The following is a 17,866-nucleotide window of genomic DNA, read 5'->3' as shown; positions in this document are numbered from 1 at the left end:
CATGACTCTAAATAGCAGTCGATGAACATATTTAGGTCTATAATGTTTGCCCATCTTTTGGGTGATTTTCCTTAAATAAAGTCTCAGAAATAGAATTACCAATTTTACCACTTTAAACTAGCAATGTGGCTTCATTACAACTTCATCATCATTACACTTTTTTCTTCATGTTTATTCTTACTGAAAAGTATCTAATCATTGAATTAGATCTTATTTGCTATTTGAGCATGCATTTTTTTTCATGATTTCCACTAGTTTTATGCCCATTCCAATGAATTCTCTGCCACATCATATTTCTGTCTGTTTTACAGCTTTTCTTGTTGATGCGTAAAAGCAAAATATACTTTGTCATATTTACTGTGTACATTTTCCCAAGTATTTCTGTTAGCCAATCACATACCTTTTGAAAATGCATCACTAAGTCAGTTAATCATGTATGACTTATGAATCTTATTTTTGGATATTTTGGTTTGGTTTAGGTAAATGCAATCACGATAGATGGCGTGACTCCGTTATTCAACGCATGCTCCCAAGGCAGTCCAAGCTGTGCAGAGCTGCTTCTGGAGTATGGCGCCAAAGCCCAGCTGGAGTCCTGTCTTCCATCCCCCACGCATGAGGCCGCCAGTAAAGGTAACTTAGTTCTGGGATTAAGTGACAAGGGGAGAAAGTTTCTTTAGCAACCTGCAGTGCTCTGTTGATCTTTCAGTGAATGATACCACAGGGCAAGCCTGGGGTGAGGTGTGTGGGGTGGATGGGCATTAAGTAAAATCCTCTACTTTGTGTTGGCAGGTCACCATGAATGTCTTGACATCCTGATATCCTGGGGCATAGACGTTGACCAAGACATTCCTCATTTGGGAACTCCTCTCTATGTAGCTTGTATGTCACAGCAATTCCATTGCATCTGGAAACTTCTTTATGCTGGTATTTTCCTTTAAAACATCTTCCGTTCTGTCCATACACACAAGCAGTTATTTATTTCTCTAAATGAGCATCTTTAAAAATTAGATCTCATTGCTAAATATGTTCTTATTGTAAGCATTTTCACACATGAATAGAGAACCAATAAAAAGAACTTCATTCTTGATAAGTCGGCTTCCCAGCTCACAGATAGATACATCATCTCTGCATTTTGCATGCCCTGCATTAGCAGACATGTGGGTATGTAATGGAGTCTGAAAGCTCTACTTTTAGGTCATAAAATTAGGATCCTCAAGATTGAATATGATGTTGCCAAGTATGTATATATCTTGGAACAAATCCATCAAAAGAAATTTTCAGGATAGTAACTGCTTGGACAAGCTCATCTTCTGCTAACCTTAAAAACTCACGCACTTTTCTAGACTTTGTACTTTTTGTCCTGCTTACTTGAAAAGACTTATTGCCCTTTTCCACTTACTTGAAAGAAATCAATTCCTCAAGGTTTGTTTCAAGTTCAGCTTTAGTCCCTGAAAAACATTTCTAACCCATTGAGACCATAGTGGTCCCACTCACCATAGGACTCAGAGTCTCGTTAGGATTTGGATCACACCTTTTTTCCATTCCTGTTTTCTCTAGCAAGGTTCCTCTCTCTCATCCTCTCATGTGATAGATGTTTAGAAGATAGATAAAATGAGTAAATGGAGTTCTATGCTATTTATTGTTTATGAGAGTCATTTGATCCCTGATATATACTGACCTTTTTTTTTAGTAGCCCTTTTATGCACTACTCACATTATCTTAGCTAACTGAGAAACTTCTTGCAAGCAGGGTCTACATCTACACTTTCATTCTCATTATACCTACTCAGTCTTAGACATGAGTTCTGTTAATAGTCATTGACAGATTGTTATTTTTTGGCTATATTCTCCCGTGAAGTTTGTATGATCGATAGAGTTTATGCTTTCTAGCAAGCTTGTCCAACCTGCAGCCCATGAGCCCCATGTGGCTCAGGATGGCTTTGAATGCAGCCCAATAAAAATTCATAAACTTTCTTAAAACATTATAAGATTTTATTTTATTTTATTTTTAGCTCATCAGCTATCATTAGTGTTAGTGTATTATATTTGTGGCCCAAGACAATTCTTCTTCCAATGTGGCCAAGGGAAGCCAAATGATTGGACATCCCTGCTTTAAAGCCTTTTGTTCGTTTGCTAGGAATATTATTCTTTCCACCAAACATTTTATACTGGGTTTTAAAAAATATGGGCCCGTAATCCCAGCACTTTGGAAGGCCTAGGCAAGTGGATCACCTGAGGTCAGGAGTTTGAGACCCACCTGGCCAACATGGTGAAACCCTGTCGCTACTAAAAGTACAAAAATTAGCTAGGCATGGTGGCACGTGCCTGTAGTCCCAGCTACTCGGGAGGCTGAGGCAGGAGAATCACTTGAACCCAGGAGGCAGAGGTAACAGTGAGCCGAGATCGCGCCACTGCACTCCAGCCTGAGTGACAGAATGAGACTCCGTCTCTCTCTCTCTCTCTCTCTATATATATATGTATATATACACACACATATATATGGAAAAAGTACTGTTAGTATTTGTTGATTGTTATTTTCAGGCCCTTTTCTTCCATAAAATTGACATAACCAACAAAGTTTATGCTTTCTCTATGGAAATTTTGTTATGGAATATAATTTTTTCACTAAACATTTTATATTTGTTTTAAAAATATTGAAAATGATTACATTTATTGAAATTTGAAAGGAGCAGAAGGGCCATAAAGGGACACTTAAAGTGTACTGCCTCGTAAAGACATCGTTAGTTTTAAAGATCGTATCGGAAAACAGAGTTGAAAAGAACTTATGCTTTTTTATTGGTACACACTTCTGGTGTTGTAACCGTTTATGTACCAGAAAATGGGATGGTTATTTTTAACAGTACTAAACAGCATTTATTTATTACAAATGCATTGAATAACCACCACGTGCCAGGATTTGCACTAGGATAAAGTAAGTATGCAGGAGGTAATTTAACATGTAGGCTGCATTTTAACATAAGCATTTTTAAAAACTTTCCTTTCATGCAGCTATCATCAATGTGCCTTTTGATTTACAAGGCTCAATATCTTTATACACTTACTGACGTAAACTACATAAGTGAGAAATGGCAGGAAAATCTATATACATTTTACTTAAATAGCTCACATATTCATGAGTTTCCCAAGAAAACCAAAGAGCTTCATTGCCTTAAATAAATGAAAAGAATAATAGAAATAAGCACCTGAATAATTCTAAAAGCAATCAACCATGACGAAAATAAAAATGAATGAACTTTAATTGTGCACTCTTTATAATATTAGTTAATATGATTACTTTGGGGATCATTGAAAAGTTAAAAAGAATTGTATTATGATAGCTCAAGCATAAGAAAAGTGTCAGAGAGTAACATAACAAATGTATGTACCCTCTCCTATTCAGATGTGCCCAGTTTATATAGATGTTTATGTACATATGAGGCATACATGTGTATGTAGATACTGTATATATACATATATATATAAAAAAAGAAATAACTCATAACAAATGAGTTGAAGTCCCCTTAGTAACCTTCCTCTATTGCCTTTCCTTTTCTACCCTCACTGAGGCAATTGGCTTATTTAATAATTTTTATGTATATTTATCTTCACTCCCTATTACACGTAGGTGCTGATGTACAGAAAGGCAAATATTGGGATACTCCATTACATGCTGCTGCCCAACAATCCAGTACAGAAATTGTAAACTTACTGCTAGAATTTGGAGCAGATACCAATGCCAAAAATACAGAGCTTCTGCGACCTATAGATGTAGCTACGTCCAGCAGCATGGTGGAAAGAATACTGCTTCAACATGAAGGTAAGAAAAATACATGTGGAAACTTACAAAAACAAAACTATATTTGCCTAACATAGATGAAAGTGAGAGAGTTTTTGTTGGCATGGAAAGTAACAATGGCATAAAATGAGGAATATTATTTGTGAAAGTAAATAATTTTTAACTTAGGTTTTATCTATAAAGAAGATATCAACCGGGCGTGGTGGCTCACACCTGTAATCCCAGCACTTTGGGAGGCCAAGGCGGGCAGATCACAAGGTCAAGAGATCGAGACCACCCTGGCCAACATGGTGAAACCCTGTCTCTACTAAAAATACAAAAATCAGCTGGGCGTGGTGGTGCGTGCCTGTAATCTCAGCTTCTCAGGAGGCTGAGGCAGGAGAATCGCTTGAACCTGGGAGGTGGAGGTTGCAGTGAGCCGGGATTACGCCATTGCACTCCAGCCTGGCAACAGAGTGAGACTCCATCTCGGGAAAAAAAAAAAAGATATCATGATAATTTTAATTTTCTCTTCTTACCTAAACTATCATATTTCTTTGGTTAAATCTATTCAATTAGTTTTGGTGATGCATTATATGTAGTTCTGGTATCATATCTGCTGATTTCTATTTGGAACATGCCCCATTTTATAAGGACACGAACCTTCTATGACATATTATAGAAATAAAATTAGTAAATATTTTTACATTTAAGACTTTTGTTCTAAAATAGGATTTCTTAAGCCTGTTCTAAAATAGGATTTCTTAAGCCTGGAGTGTAATATTTCTTTTAGCATACATATTAAACTTAATTTTTAAATTTCTCCTTTTAGTGCATAACACTTCTCAGGACTTTTTATTTATATCTCCTTCAAACAGCTGACTTTGTTTCTGAGGCTTTAAATTCAACAATTATTTCCTAAGCCTGAGGATTATAATGTTTTAAAGAACATATGTGGAATATATCTGAATTATAATATCTTACAAATAAAAGCAATATAACTGCTTACATAAATTTCCCTAGTATAGTGGTCATACTATCCTAGGTTTACTACAAAGCATTACAATTTTTATGGCTTTATGTTATATCCCTTACAACATAAAAAATTCATTTATATTTTAATTAACAAATAGTTTCATGTCTTCTTGTAGCTACCCCAAGATCTCTTTACCAACTTTGCCGACTCTGTATCCGAAGTTACATAGGAAAACCAAGATTGCACCTTATCCCACAGCTCCAGCTGCCAACATTACTGAAGAATTTCTTGCAGTATCGATAAAACAGTAAAATAATTCTAAATACCTTGAAAAATCAAAATTTCTATTTCTTTTGCTTAAGGAATAGTTCATATTAAAATATGCTAAAGATAGGGTAAAAGTGAGTATGAGATCACCCAGGGAAGCAGTAAAATATCAATTTTCTTTTTAAGTGTACTAGTTAGTACTATTGTTTTATCATTGATGCTGTCTTTGGATTATAGCATATTTATAATATCTATTTTTTGTTATTTCAACATACCTTCTTGTTGATTTAGGAAAAAAATAATAAAGTCTCTATCATATGTTTTCTTTCAGATTGGAAAGAAATAAAACTCTTAGTAAAGTTATTCATATTATATTTATAAAGGTCTATATTCTTCAACTAATGGGTTAACTTTTAATTTTGGCTATTGTAATTGGCTAACTTGTTGATATTGACATAAAATATGAGTATGGCTTAGCAAAGAGCAACTAATATGCTTTCTGAAACCAAGATGATGCTCGTTCAGGAAATCCACTATGTTGAATGTCCACTGGTCATTAGAATGACCACTTCATAAAGATAAATTGCCCACTGCCTTGCCCCCAGCAAAGGACTCACAAGTCACTTCTTTTCTCCATAGTACATGGACCTGTTACAGAAAAGTGATAGGATGAAAGGTCAGTACTGCCCTTTCATCCTGAGATATTTAGAACATTACACACCTTCTAAGGCTATTTGAAGACTGCCTCCTTCTCAGGAGTAGCCCCTGATGATCTCTTATCAAGGCTGTTATATGCATATTACTCCAGCCTTCTTCCATGTCAGAAATTGTCAACAGCTAGTGATACTTGGGCTTAAGAAAATGAACTACATATCGAATTGATGAAGAGGCCCTGGATCACATTCCAGGGATCATCACATCAGTCCAAGGATATGAAAAAACTGGAAGTTAAAAACTCAAATTGTGGAGTTTTTAAAGAGTGGGTGCCACTTAACACATTTGGAGACCTTAAAAAAAATGTATATAGAGAACTTAATCGCACTGTTTCTAATTTTTTTTACACAAACAAGGATTTAGAATACACTGTATTTGCAGGTAATAGCAAGAGAGAGTATTGTATAAAAGAAGATTTTCCTAAGCTAGTCCTCTGCAAGGGTAAATACTATGTTTATTCTCTTCAGCTTTAACTATACTTGAGTGCAATAGAAAACATAATAAAATTTTATGCCTTTTTTGTAATTCAGGGTCTATAATGATTTTAGAAATAAGATAATCAACATACTACTCCTTGTAAAACAAAAGCAACTTTGGGTGAGTTTTATAGATTTATTAAATTTTGATAAAGTAAATATTTTGACCACTATTTTCAACAACCCAGGGTTTATTTTCTTCTGACTTCTTGGCTAACTTCCAGACTATGAGAAAATAAATTATGACTGTACATGACCCCCAGATCACTAAGCTTGCATTTTGGCAGAAAAAAGAAAAAAAAAAAAAAGCAGTTGTGATTTAAAACGTTTGTTGAGATTTTCAAACATAGAAATAAAGCTGTAGCATATTCACTAAACAATGTCTTCTATGTGGATAAGGACCTTTAAATGTGTGTTGTATAGAATATCTCACACATTTGTAATGGATAATGTGCATTAAATGGAGTTCTTATTACAGAATAACCTGGTTAAACAGATACTAAAGCTGCTTTTGGGTAAAACAGGTTTCCACCAGTATTTTCCCTGAGCTAGAGGAGAAGTCTTAGATTGTAAGAGTAATGCAACACATCTATCTTATTAGTCTTGTGCCAATAAAAGAAGTAAATATCAAACATTAAAATGGACACTTTACAATTTCAGTATATCTGTACCTTGTATCTCAGCTTGAGTATGATTGTCTTATCAAAGTAGTGTTCTAACTTTAATGTATTTTATGTTTGTTATTATATTAAAGTGTGATTATTATTCACTGGAATAAAACACTTTGTGTTTGTCTCATTATTTTATTTTATAATGAAGGTCATGGAGTGACTCAGTTGCACTAATATTTTTCACCACCGATTTCCAAATCACCGAATCTAATCCAAAACATATTTTATATATATGGGACATATAATACGTATATGTGATATTTAATACATATATTATACATATATACATATTTTATACATATATGTATACACATACATTAAAGTTCAAGGACAAAATTTCACAAAGTAAAAGAAAAGAGTTACTATGTGACAAAAGATTTAAGAAATTTAGTAAAACAATAACTATCGATAGACACTGTTGACACAATTTGTTTGGATGAAAAAAGTAATTAAATTCCATTGCTTTTATAACCACAGCATATATTTGGTGTTTCTGAGAAAGTGAATAGGTAGCGGAAAAGAAAGGCCTCTTCAGGCCGGGCGCGGTGGCTCAAGCCTGTAATCCCAGCACTTTGGGAGGCCGAGACGGGCGGATCACGAGGTCAGGAGATCGAGACCATCCTGGCTAACACGGTGAAACCCCGTCTCTATTAAGAAATACAAAAAACTAGCCGGGCGAGGTGGCGGGCGCCTGTAGTCCCAGCTACTCGGGAGGCTGAGGCCGGAGAATGGCGTAAACCCGGGAGGCGGAGCTTGCAGTGAGCTGAGATCCGGCCACTGCACTCCAGCCTGGGTGACAGAGCAAGACTCCGTCTCAAAAAAAAAAAAAAAAAAAGCCTCTTCAGAGCAGAAGGCTTTCATCGTTCCATCATAGCACTGAGCTCAACTGAGTAGTAATCTAGCTACAAAGTAACTTAAAAATTATCCTTTCCCTTGGATTATTCCCACTTTTTTACTTCAATTTCTCTATCATTATCATTTAGAATTTAGCTTATTTTAAGGTTAGTCCTTTCTCTTAAAAACCTAACTGAACTTTCTTACACTTTCAAGATCGATGTAAGAAAATTTATTAAGAAAATTCAGTGCATTACTAGCTCATCTGACCCATGACCTTAAGCAAATCATTTCATTTCAGCTGTGTAGGTCTCAGTTTTGCTTTCTTTTTTTTCTTTTGAGACAGAGTCTCACATCTCAGCTCACTGCAACCTCTGCCTCCTGGGTTCAAGTGATTCTCCGGCCTCAGCCTCCCGAGTACTGGGATTACAGGTGTACGTCACCACACCCGGCTAATTGTATGTTTTGTAGAGACAGGGTTTCACTGTGTTGACCAGGCTGTTCTTGGACTCCTGACCTCAAGTAATCCACTCGCCTTGGCCTCCCAAAATGCTGGGATTGCAGGCGCCAGCCACCTCACCCAGCCAGTTTTCACATTTTTTAAATGATAGGTTTCCTTCCCATTTTCAGTTCTGTGTTCAAATTCATTGAGTCTTTTAATAAGGATGCGGGAATTCAAATACATTTTAAAAATTATTTTTTGGTTTATGAAAAACATATTGTGTGTAGACATTTTATAAATCACATGTTCAGGTTTGCAAAAAAGTTTGTTTTATTATTCTGAACAGAATTTAATTTTTACTCCAAGCTTCCTTTCCACCAAGTGAAATCAGGAAATTCCCAGATAAACTCAGTCAATTCAGTGCTTTCTTAGTTTCTTCAGGTAAACTTTTCAGTCAATTCAAACCTCTACCCCTCCACCCGCCACCCCTGGCACCCACCCCATCCCCGGCCCGCGCCATTTCTTCCTGGAATGGCATCTAAGTTCCAGGAGACATCTGTGAAATCCACTTTGTGGTGGGAGCATGCGTATGCTCCCGTCCTCTGGGAGACTCAAGTGTGTCAGGAGAGTTAGGCAGGTGATATGGGGCAGTGATTAGGTGACAGATCACAAAGGACATTTGCACTGATTTAAGAAAGCTCTTGCTGGGCGGTGGTGTGCACCTGTAGACCCCGCTACACAGAAGGAATGAGGCAGAAGGATCACTTGAGCCCAGGAGTTGAGGCTGCAGTGAGCTATGACCACACCACTGCACTCCAGCGTGAGATCCTGTCTCAAAAAGAAAGAAAGAGGAAAGAAAGAAAGAAAGAAAGAAAGAAAGAAAGAAAGAAAGAAAGAAAGAAAGAAAGAAAGAAAGAAAGAAAGAAAGAAAGAAAGAAAGAGGGAAGGAAGGAAGGAAGGAAGGAAGGAAGGAAGGAAGGAAAGAAAGAAAAAGAATAAATAAAAAGGAAGAAAGAAAAGTAAAGAAAGAGAGAAAGAGGAAAGGAGGAAGAAAAGAAAGAAAAAGGAAAGAAGTGAGAGAAAAGGGAGAGAAAGAAGAGAAAGGAAGGAAGAAAGAAGGAAGGAAGGAAAAAAAGAAAGAGAAAGAAAGAAAGAAAGAAAGAAAGAAAGAAAGAAAGAAAGAAAGAAAAGAAAGAAAAGAAAGAAAAGAAAGAAAAGAAAGAAAAGAAAGAAAAGAAAGAAAAGAAAGAAAAAGAAAGAAAAGAAAGTTCCTAATGTGAAAGTCAAAACACAGACTAGATCCTCCCAGAGCTCATTTTGCTTCCTTGTCACTGCAAATGCTCTTCCCTCTGCCTGGAACACACCCTGCTCCATCCTCCATCTTAATAACTGCTGCATTACCACCAACAATTAGCTAAAAAATCACTCTTTCAAGAAACCTTCCTCACCCTCCTCCCAGCCAAACCTTCCTCACTACCCCCCAGTCTGGGTTGCACACCTATCTATTCTCTTTGGGACCCTGTGCAGGCCTCTTCTAATCACATCCCCAGTACTATAGGACAAACTTTGATTTGCTAGTCTGCCTCCTGTGTAGGGACTGAGTTTATTGTAGATGGAACTGTGTCATGTTCACAACTCCCTCCTCATCAGTCAAAGATTCATCTACATTTCCTTCCCCTTAAAGGCCATCACATACTTCTTCAATTAGCTTGAAACACAAAAGTTCTTTTCTTCTCTGCCCACTAGGGATGTGTGTGATTGTGTGCGGAAAGATAGCACCCTTTCTCCTAGAGTGGGAACAAGAGACAGGAGATGTTAAAAGAATTCAGCGGCTTCGGGCTTAATCAGTCTCCCTACTGCAAAGCTTGAAGTTAAGACTTCGTGGGTAAAGAGAGTGGCTCTATTATTTGAAGTGGAGACATCTGCGGAGTTAGGAACCCGGATCCAGGTCCTTTGGGACAGTTACCACAGAGCTGTCCCTCACTCCCCCTCCACTGGGCAATGTTAGATGACAATCCCTCCCACAATGGGTGGAATCTGGGACTTAGGGTTAGAACGCAACCCAAATTCTACAATCAGACTAGACTGGCTTTCTCAAACACACTAATAAAAATAAATTCACCCAAAAGTTATTCATCTTTACTGAACAAAGTATGTCTTAAAAATCTGCTACACCTACAGCCACTGCCAAGTCCAGCACGTGCAATGTGAATCATGTACAACCCCTTCAGAGATGCTTGGGCATTTCCCCCAAGAGCAGACGACAGGCTGGCAGGTGACTTGTGGTGTGTGGCAGGGGTTTGAAAGATAAGCTGGGACAAGGAGGTGCTCTGATGTGAGGTGCTGAAAAATTGAATATCCCATAAAGCACTTAACAGAGAGATATGAGACTAACAAATGAGACCCAGAGAGCCGCAAACATATGCCAATGGCATAGAAAGTAGAACTGCTGTCTCTAAGGACAGACTTTTCAAAGACTTTCCTTGTTCACCTGCCTGCCCTTCCACCTGTCTGAAGCAGCCCAACCTGAGGCCAATTGCCACAGCAGCAAAAGTAGGAGGATCGCAGAACTTTCAGAATCGTGGAGAATCATGGAACTTTCAGAGCTGGCAGGACACCAGAAGAGATGAGCACTAAACATGAACTCTTTGGCACTTCAGATAACACCCAATTTCCTGCAATTATGCTGAAGAATATCAGTGAGTCTCTAGTGCATGAAACAAAAAGAGATAACTAAAATATACAAGTAATCAAAATAAAAAGACAAGAGATACAAACTTACACATCCCCTGACAAAAGAAAATCCTAACTTTTCTACTTGCAGTGTAACTTCTCCCTCTACTCTCTTGAATTTTTGTGGGAAAATTACCACATCAAACCAAATCATATTCCATTAAGACTTGAAGGAAACAGAGGAACAGGAGTAGATTGGTTGCAAAATATGACAATAATTCCTCCCGTGCAGTCTTTTGCAATGTCACTTGCCTTCTCCTCCCAACAAGAGAAGCAGGCACATTCCCCATGTCTTGCATTTGGATGGGTCCTGTCTCTTTCTGTGACTAAGACATGGAGTAGCAGTGACGTTGGGTTAATTTCGAGCCCAGGCCTCAAGAGACCTTGAAACTTCTAATTTCGTCCTTGTGGAAGACTGAGATACACCTACTAAGATACACCTGCTTAACTGGTCTTAAGCTAGCAAAACGTTATGAACAGAGATCGAAAGGCTCAATCTTTCTGTCATCATTGTCCTTGTCAGACTGGACCCTAGACAACGAGGTCTAAGAACAGAGTGAGCCACCACGCCCGGGTAGATGGTCATTTTTAGCAGGTCCAAAATATACACACTAAAGGTGGGAGAAAGCAGGAATAAAAATGTGATACAACCTATTACAGAAATACTTGTCTTGGGAAGGCAATTAATGCTTTTCTCCTGTGCTAATCCCACGTGGTCCTTCCTTTAAAGGCAAATTCATGAATATGTAAGGAATAGCCCAGAGGGAAGACATCCTCCTATTGTGCAAACACTATTCTGGGATTCATTAGCTGCTTCACGAGCTCTGGCATGGAGGTTCCTTTTATGGGTTATATAGAACAACTTACAGTAAGCAATTAAAGTATTTAAAAGGGGTTTCATAGGTCCAAGCAGCCAAAGTGCGTCTCGATGGGGAACGTAAGCACTGAGGTGAACTGTGTGCTCTAGGAAGGGAGCTGGCAGCTATGCCTCGGCAATTAATGCAAATAATGGTGACCCAGTAACTCTTACTGCCAACAATCACTATCTTTATAGCTCCAGAGAGAAGACAATTAAAAGCTTGAATCTGGTGAGGGCAGAGCTCTAAAATCTCTGTCTCTTGCAGGCCAGTGATGTAACTTTTTTTTTTCTGAGACCAGGTCTTGCTTTGTCTCCCAGGCTGGAGTGTAATGGTACAGTCTCTGCTCACTGCAACCTCCACTTCCCGGGTTCAAGTGTTTCTCCTGACTCAGCCTCCTGAGTAGCTGGGATTACAGGTGCCTGCCACTGTGTACAGCTAATTTTTGTATTTTTTAGAAGAGATGGTGTTTTGCCATGTTGGCCAGGCTGGTCTCGATCTCTTGACCTTAGGTGATCCACCCACCTTGGCCTCCCAAAGTGCTGAGATTACAGGTGTGAGCCACCATGCCCAGACCAGTAATGTAACTTTTTAAAGCCAATATATCAGGATCTTTCCTTCTGATATCCTCTTAAAGGAATTGCTCAAGAGAGAACTTTAGAGAATATAAATGCCCTACACATACATAAGAAAACATCCAGTGGAATCGCTGTTCTAAGTGGATTCCTGCAGGCTGCATGATGAAGGGCTGTGACTGGCTGCACATTCATTCCATTCGCAAGGTGGGCGGGATGGCATCTTTCTTCCATTTTTCTTCTCCCATGTCAGGGGAGTTCCACAAGCACACCACCCTCAAGCTCTGTCCTCACTCCCCCAGTCCTTGTCCTCCATCATTGCCACCTGCAGCACCCCTCACCTCACAACAGAGGGGATGGCTGAGTGGAACTGGTTAACTGGAAGGAGAAGGGAACATGCATAGCCCCATCTTCTGCCTACCTGATCTGAGCTACCCATGCGGAGCAAGTAAAGCTGATTCAGTCCAGTTCCTAAAAACCAGAGGTATTAGTGTTTTTGTGCCAGAACACTAACAACTTGCTAGAGAACTAAACGATGAAGATTCCCAAAGACGCAAGGAAGAAAAGGATGGGGGTTTTGGTGGGCATAAGACTTGACATCAAACAGGGGAGGATCGAGAGAATCAGAAAAGGGATCCCTTATTGATCCAGGGTAGAAGAGGCAGTCAGTCAGGATATTTGATATCAGGACAGGTTTCTACAGGGAGGACCCTGTAAAAATATTCAACAGGAGCAGTGTAGGGAGAGAATATGTGAAATTAGAGGAATGAGGACTAAGGCTGCTTCGCTGTAGGAGCAGCCCAGGGTATATCACACCGCAGGACAGACCTTCGAACTTGCTTTGTCATGGCGTGAGCATACCTGATAGAACAAAGGAAATAAGACCCGTAGTAAATAGTGTTTTCCAATCTCCCTTTACCAATATACAAGATGGAATTAACCCTCCACGACAGGCTTTTAAAAAGAAAGAATTGGGTATTATGGAGGTGCTGGGGGATATTGTGGAAGGAAGCAGGGACTCCATCTCTCCCTCTCCCATACTTGTGCTTAGGCTGGATTCTTAGCCACTTCCTTCCCCTAAATGGATGAAGACAGCATTCTGGATGTGATGCGTCATCTTTTGGGCCCCCAACTGTAGTTGCTTATTCAAGAGGAGTTTTGAAAATGAAGCCTATGTACCTTAGCAGTTCCATATATGGCAAGGATTTCTTCTTCTAGTTGCTCCTCCCTCAACCCCATGCCCCTCTGTTCTCATGACAATATGGAGGGGTTTCATCAAGCTGGGTCCCCTCTCTCCAAAGGCAGTAGCTGACTGCACACTGATCCTCTCTGCAAGGTGGGCAGGACGGCATCTTTCTCCCATTCCTATTGTACTCTCCCATGTGTAGGGAGCCCCACCAGTACAGCGCTCCAGGGCTCTGTCCTCACTCCCTCAGCCCCATCCTCCATAACTGCCACCTGCAGTAGTGCCCATTCTTACAAGAGAGGGAACGACTGAATGGGACTGGTTAACTAGAAGGAGAACTGAGCATGTCTAACCCCTTCCTCTCCCTACCTGGTCTGAGCTGCCACAGGAAGCAAATGTTCTGTTCTGCTTCTCTATAACCATGCATTTGACAGCAGCTGATTCTACCTGAATCCAGGTCCCAGGAGTCTGTGACTAGGAGAGGCGTCATTCTAGACCTGGAGTTGAATATTAGGAAGACGCTTGCCCATGGACGTAAACCACCTTCTCAAATAACAACTCCATCAGTGACAGATTTGAGGGTTTTTTTTCCAACTGCTTTGATCTTTTGTCTTTTTTTTTTTTTTTTTTTTTTTTTTTTTTTTTTTTTTGAGACGGAGTCTCACGCTGTTGCCCAGGCTGGAGTGCAGTGGCGCGATCTCGGCTCACTGCAAGCTCCGCCTCCCAGGTTCCCGCCATTCTCCTGCCTCAGCCTCCTGAGTAGCTGGGACTACAGGCGCCCGCCACCGCGCCCGGCTAATTTTTTGTATTTTTAGTAGAGACGGGATCTTTTGTCTTATCTGAGAATCATTTCAGAACTCAAGAGGGAAGGAAGCATGTTTTTGAGACTCTTTATAATTCAGCAGAGTAGCTTACTCCTAAGACCTGTTCGTGATAAGCAGGGCCAGCTTTGCATGAACTCTGTCTAGCTGTAGTAATGGTTAGTAACAGCAGGAAGTAAAATATTCATAAGGTCTGCAACAACGTTGCATAATTTCAACCTTTGCTTCTTATCACAGTTCACACTATTCATAAATGCACATGCTGTTTGTTCTCCTTTCTCCACCTCCCGAGGCGGGATAGGTGTCTGTGGAGCTCAGTTCTAACATTACCCATCCATCCCCCACCTTCCGTCCTCAGGTATGTGAGGGCCACCCTCTTCCCTTCATTGTGTTCTCCTTGGAGACTTCACAGGAACCCACACCGTCTGCTCACAGCACCATCCTCACCTCGGAGTCCCCATCTCCCACTCAGCAGCACACTTTTGCAAGTTTGAGTTAATCTAAAACAGAATATCTCAACCTCCACGTTGTGAACATTTGGAACCAGATACTTCTCATTGTGTGAGACTGCCCAGTGCACTGTCGGATGTCCAGCAGCGGCCCTGGCCTTCGCCCACCAGATATCAGCAATCTGCTCCCTCCCCCAAGTTGTCAGCACCCCGCCCTGTCCCCTCTCCCTCCAGTTGTGAAAATCAAGGTGTCCCTAGACATTATCAAATGTCCCCTGGGGGCACATTTGCCCCACTGAGAGCCAGCAATGTAGAGTAATCCTTCAGTGACTTCAACAGACGTAATTCCTTTGATATGCAAACACCTGAAGACATATTTGCTGTATGCAGAGGGGTATTAAAGGAAGTGCGGATTTACAGTATCACTGCAGAATAGGACCAACGCTATAATTGGCTCCAAGCATGGACCCCTTCTAGGAATGGAGCTTCCCAGGCTGCACAGCTTGCACACCTCAGAGACTAGGCCTGCAAGCTTGGGTTGGACTTAGACATTCAGAAGCTGGTGGGGCTTGTGACCTCCCTGCCAGTGTGACAGTAAGAAATATTTTCCTAACTACCTTATAATTTTTTAGGCATCTCTCTCTAAGTGAAGTCAGCACTTCTCATCATTATGTTTCAAATTATTCTGTAGAACCATATTCATTATGCACATAATGACACATTGGCTAAGGTAAAACATTACTCCTTGTAAGGAAGAACTCAATTTAATTGTCAGCCAAATGGTCCCTTTCTAAGGAAATGAAAGACAGTAATTTTACCCTTTCAGTCACATTCTCTCTGGGGAAAAAAAAAAAAGGATTATTTTTTAAAATCTCACAAACTTTCTTCTTGAGTTGTATAGGACAAATTACGTGATCAACATGCTTTTTTTCCATGCCTCTTTATTAACACTGAGCTGGACTCAGCTGCAAGGCCCCACACTTAGAGGAGCCCCATGCTTGCTTTTATGGATCCACTATCATCTTGAAATTCTTAATTTTTGATCAATAAGCCCACATTTTTATTTTGTACTTCGCCCTACAAATTACGCAGCTAGTCTTACTCTGTTGTGCACGCACCAGCTCATACACTAGTACGTAACATCCATCCGGAGGGAAGTTGTCCTCTTTGGTTAAATCAGATGGAAGTGACTTAGGTAATTCCTTTACCCTATTCTGGGACCTAACAAGCTAGAGGGAAAGGTCACACTTGGAACGAAGATGTATTTGCTTAACAATTGGCATATTGATTACAGGAAGATTTCTAACTCTTTAGCAAAACTGTTTACAATGAAGCCCCAATCCAGCTGTGCGTGGTGGTTCATGCCTGTAATTGCTGCACTTTGGAAGGCCAAGGCTGGAGGATTGATTCCTAGAGCCAACAAGTTCAAGACCCATCTCTACAAAAAATTTAAAAACCAACCAATCATTGTGGTTCGCACTTGTAGTCCCAGCTACTTGGGAAACTGAGATGAGAGGCTGAGGCGGGAGGTTCACTTAAGTCCAGGAGGTCAAGGCTGTAGTGAGCCCTGAGCACGCCACTGCACTCCAGCCTGGGCAACAGCACGACTCTGTCTCAAAAACAAAAACAAATAAACCCCAACCTATAGACCTAACCTACTTCTCTAGCCATTATCACCTAAACCTTTGGTTGATAATGTTTCTTTGGTTGATAATGTTTCTTTGGTTGATAATGTTTCTTTGGTTGATAACACCAGAACACTCTTTCTAACCCTAATGCGTTCCGTTATTTACTAAAACTCATTTCAAAAACCCCTCATATTTCTGTGCAATTGCTCCCATCAGTCATTCTGTGTGAGATTCCCCCTTCATCATCCAAATAAATTTCCAAGATCACCTTTGAAGCAGTCATCTATGCTTACTGAGCACTATGTGCTGCCCATTGTTTCAGGCTTTTTATAGATTTCACTTATTTAATCTCTACAACTTTGTGGTGTATCCTATTTATTTCCCTATTTTACAAATAAAAATGTTAAATAACTTGTCCAAAGACATATAGCTAATAAAAGGTAGTGTGAACCCAACTCTGAGACAGGTCACAGTTAATTTAGAAAGTTTATTTTGCCAAGGTTGAGGATGAGCACCCATGACACAGCCCCAGGAGGTCCTGCCATGTGCCCAAGGTGGCCAGAGAGGTTTGGTTTTATATATTTTAGGGATACAGGAGACATCAATCGACATGTGTAAGATGAACACTGATTTGGTCTGGAAAAGGTGGGACAACTAAAAGCAAAGGCAGGACAACTCAAGCAGGGAGGGGACTCCCAGGTCATAGGTAGACAAGAGACAAAGGATTGCATTCTGTTGAGTTTCTGATTGGCCTTTCCAGAAGAGGCAATCAGGTATGCATTTAGCTCAGTGAGCAGAGGGGTGACTGAAGAGGAGGCAGGTTTGCCCTAAGTGGTTCCCACTTTGACTTTTCCCTTTAGTGATTTGGAGTTGGGGGGGATCCCAAGATTTAACTTCCTTTCACAATAGAAATGGCTATTCAAAGCTTTCATCTTAATCAGCTTAAAATACCACCTTCTAAGATCAAATTAATGGTCATCTCTTTTGAGAAGACTTCTTACACTCTCCCAGGCCAAAGGATTTGCTTCCTTTCTGGTGCTAACATATGTTTACCATGGCAGAGCTTTTCAGGGTATGCAATCTTTTGACTGATATTTCTATGTCTGTATCTCTTATAAATGATCTGCTGCACAGAACTGTCCAATCAAAATTCCTGTAGTGATGGAAAGTGCCGTGTCTGTGCTATCCAACATGGCAGCCACTCGCCACATATGGCTATCAAGCAGGTGAAATGTAGCCAGTGGAACTGAATTTATTTCAATTTAAGTTTAAATAGCCCCATGTGGCCAGTGGCTACCACATTGCATAGCAAAGATCTAGCACATACCCCAGGATAGTTCCTCAAAAAAAGTTTATAGAATGAATGAATCATTCATTAAAACATTTTTAGGCTAACAGAAAACACTTATATAGCTTCAGTTTGGGTTTTCTTTTTTAATCATATAGAGAACACATTGGTTTAC

General features: G+C 39.9%; 1 protein-coding gene across 3 annotated transcripts in view; it reads left to right on the top strand.

The window, feature by feature from the left end:
* Positions 1-6,987, top strand: part of ASB5 (ankyrin repeat and SOCS box containing 5) — a 59,801-nt gene extending 52,814 nt beyond the window's left edge. For all 3 annotated transcript variants that reach the window (XM_045393079.2, XM_015451052.3, XM_015451053.4), the window contains exons 4-7: positions 480-630; positions 790-924; positions 3,625-3,816; positions 4,926-6,987. In XM_045393079.2, coding sequence (XP_045249014.1) covers positions 480-630; positions 790-924; positions 3,625-3,816; positions 4,926-5,053 — 606 coding nt within the window. In that variant the 3' untranslated portion in view covers positions 5,054-6,987. The remainder of the gene's footprint in view (positions 1-479; positions 631-789; positions 925-3,624; positions 3,817-4,925) is intronic.
* The last annotated feature ends 10,879 nt before the right edge of the window (positions 6,988-17,866 follow it).

Source organism: Macaca fascicularis, chromosome 5, assembly GCF_037993035.2.
Source record: "Macaca fascicularis isolate 582-1 chromosome 5, T2T-MFA8v1.1".
Classification (NCBI taxonomy): Eukaryota; Metazoa; Chordata; class Mammalia; order Primates; family Cercopithecidae; genus Macaca; species Macaca fascicularis.
Note: the sequence above shows the minus strand (reverse complement) of the source record. Positions and strands in the feature narration are given on the sequence as shown.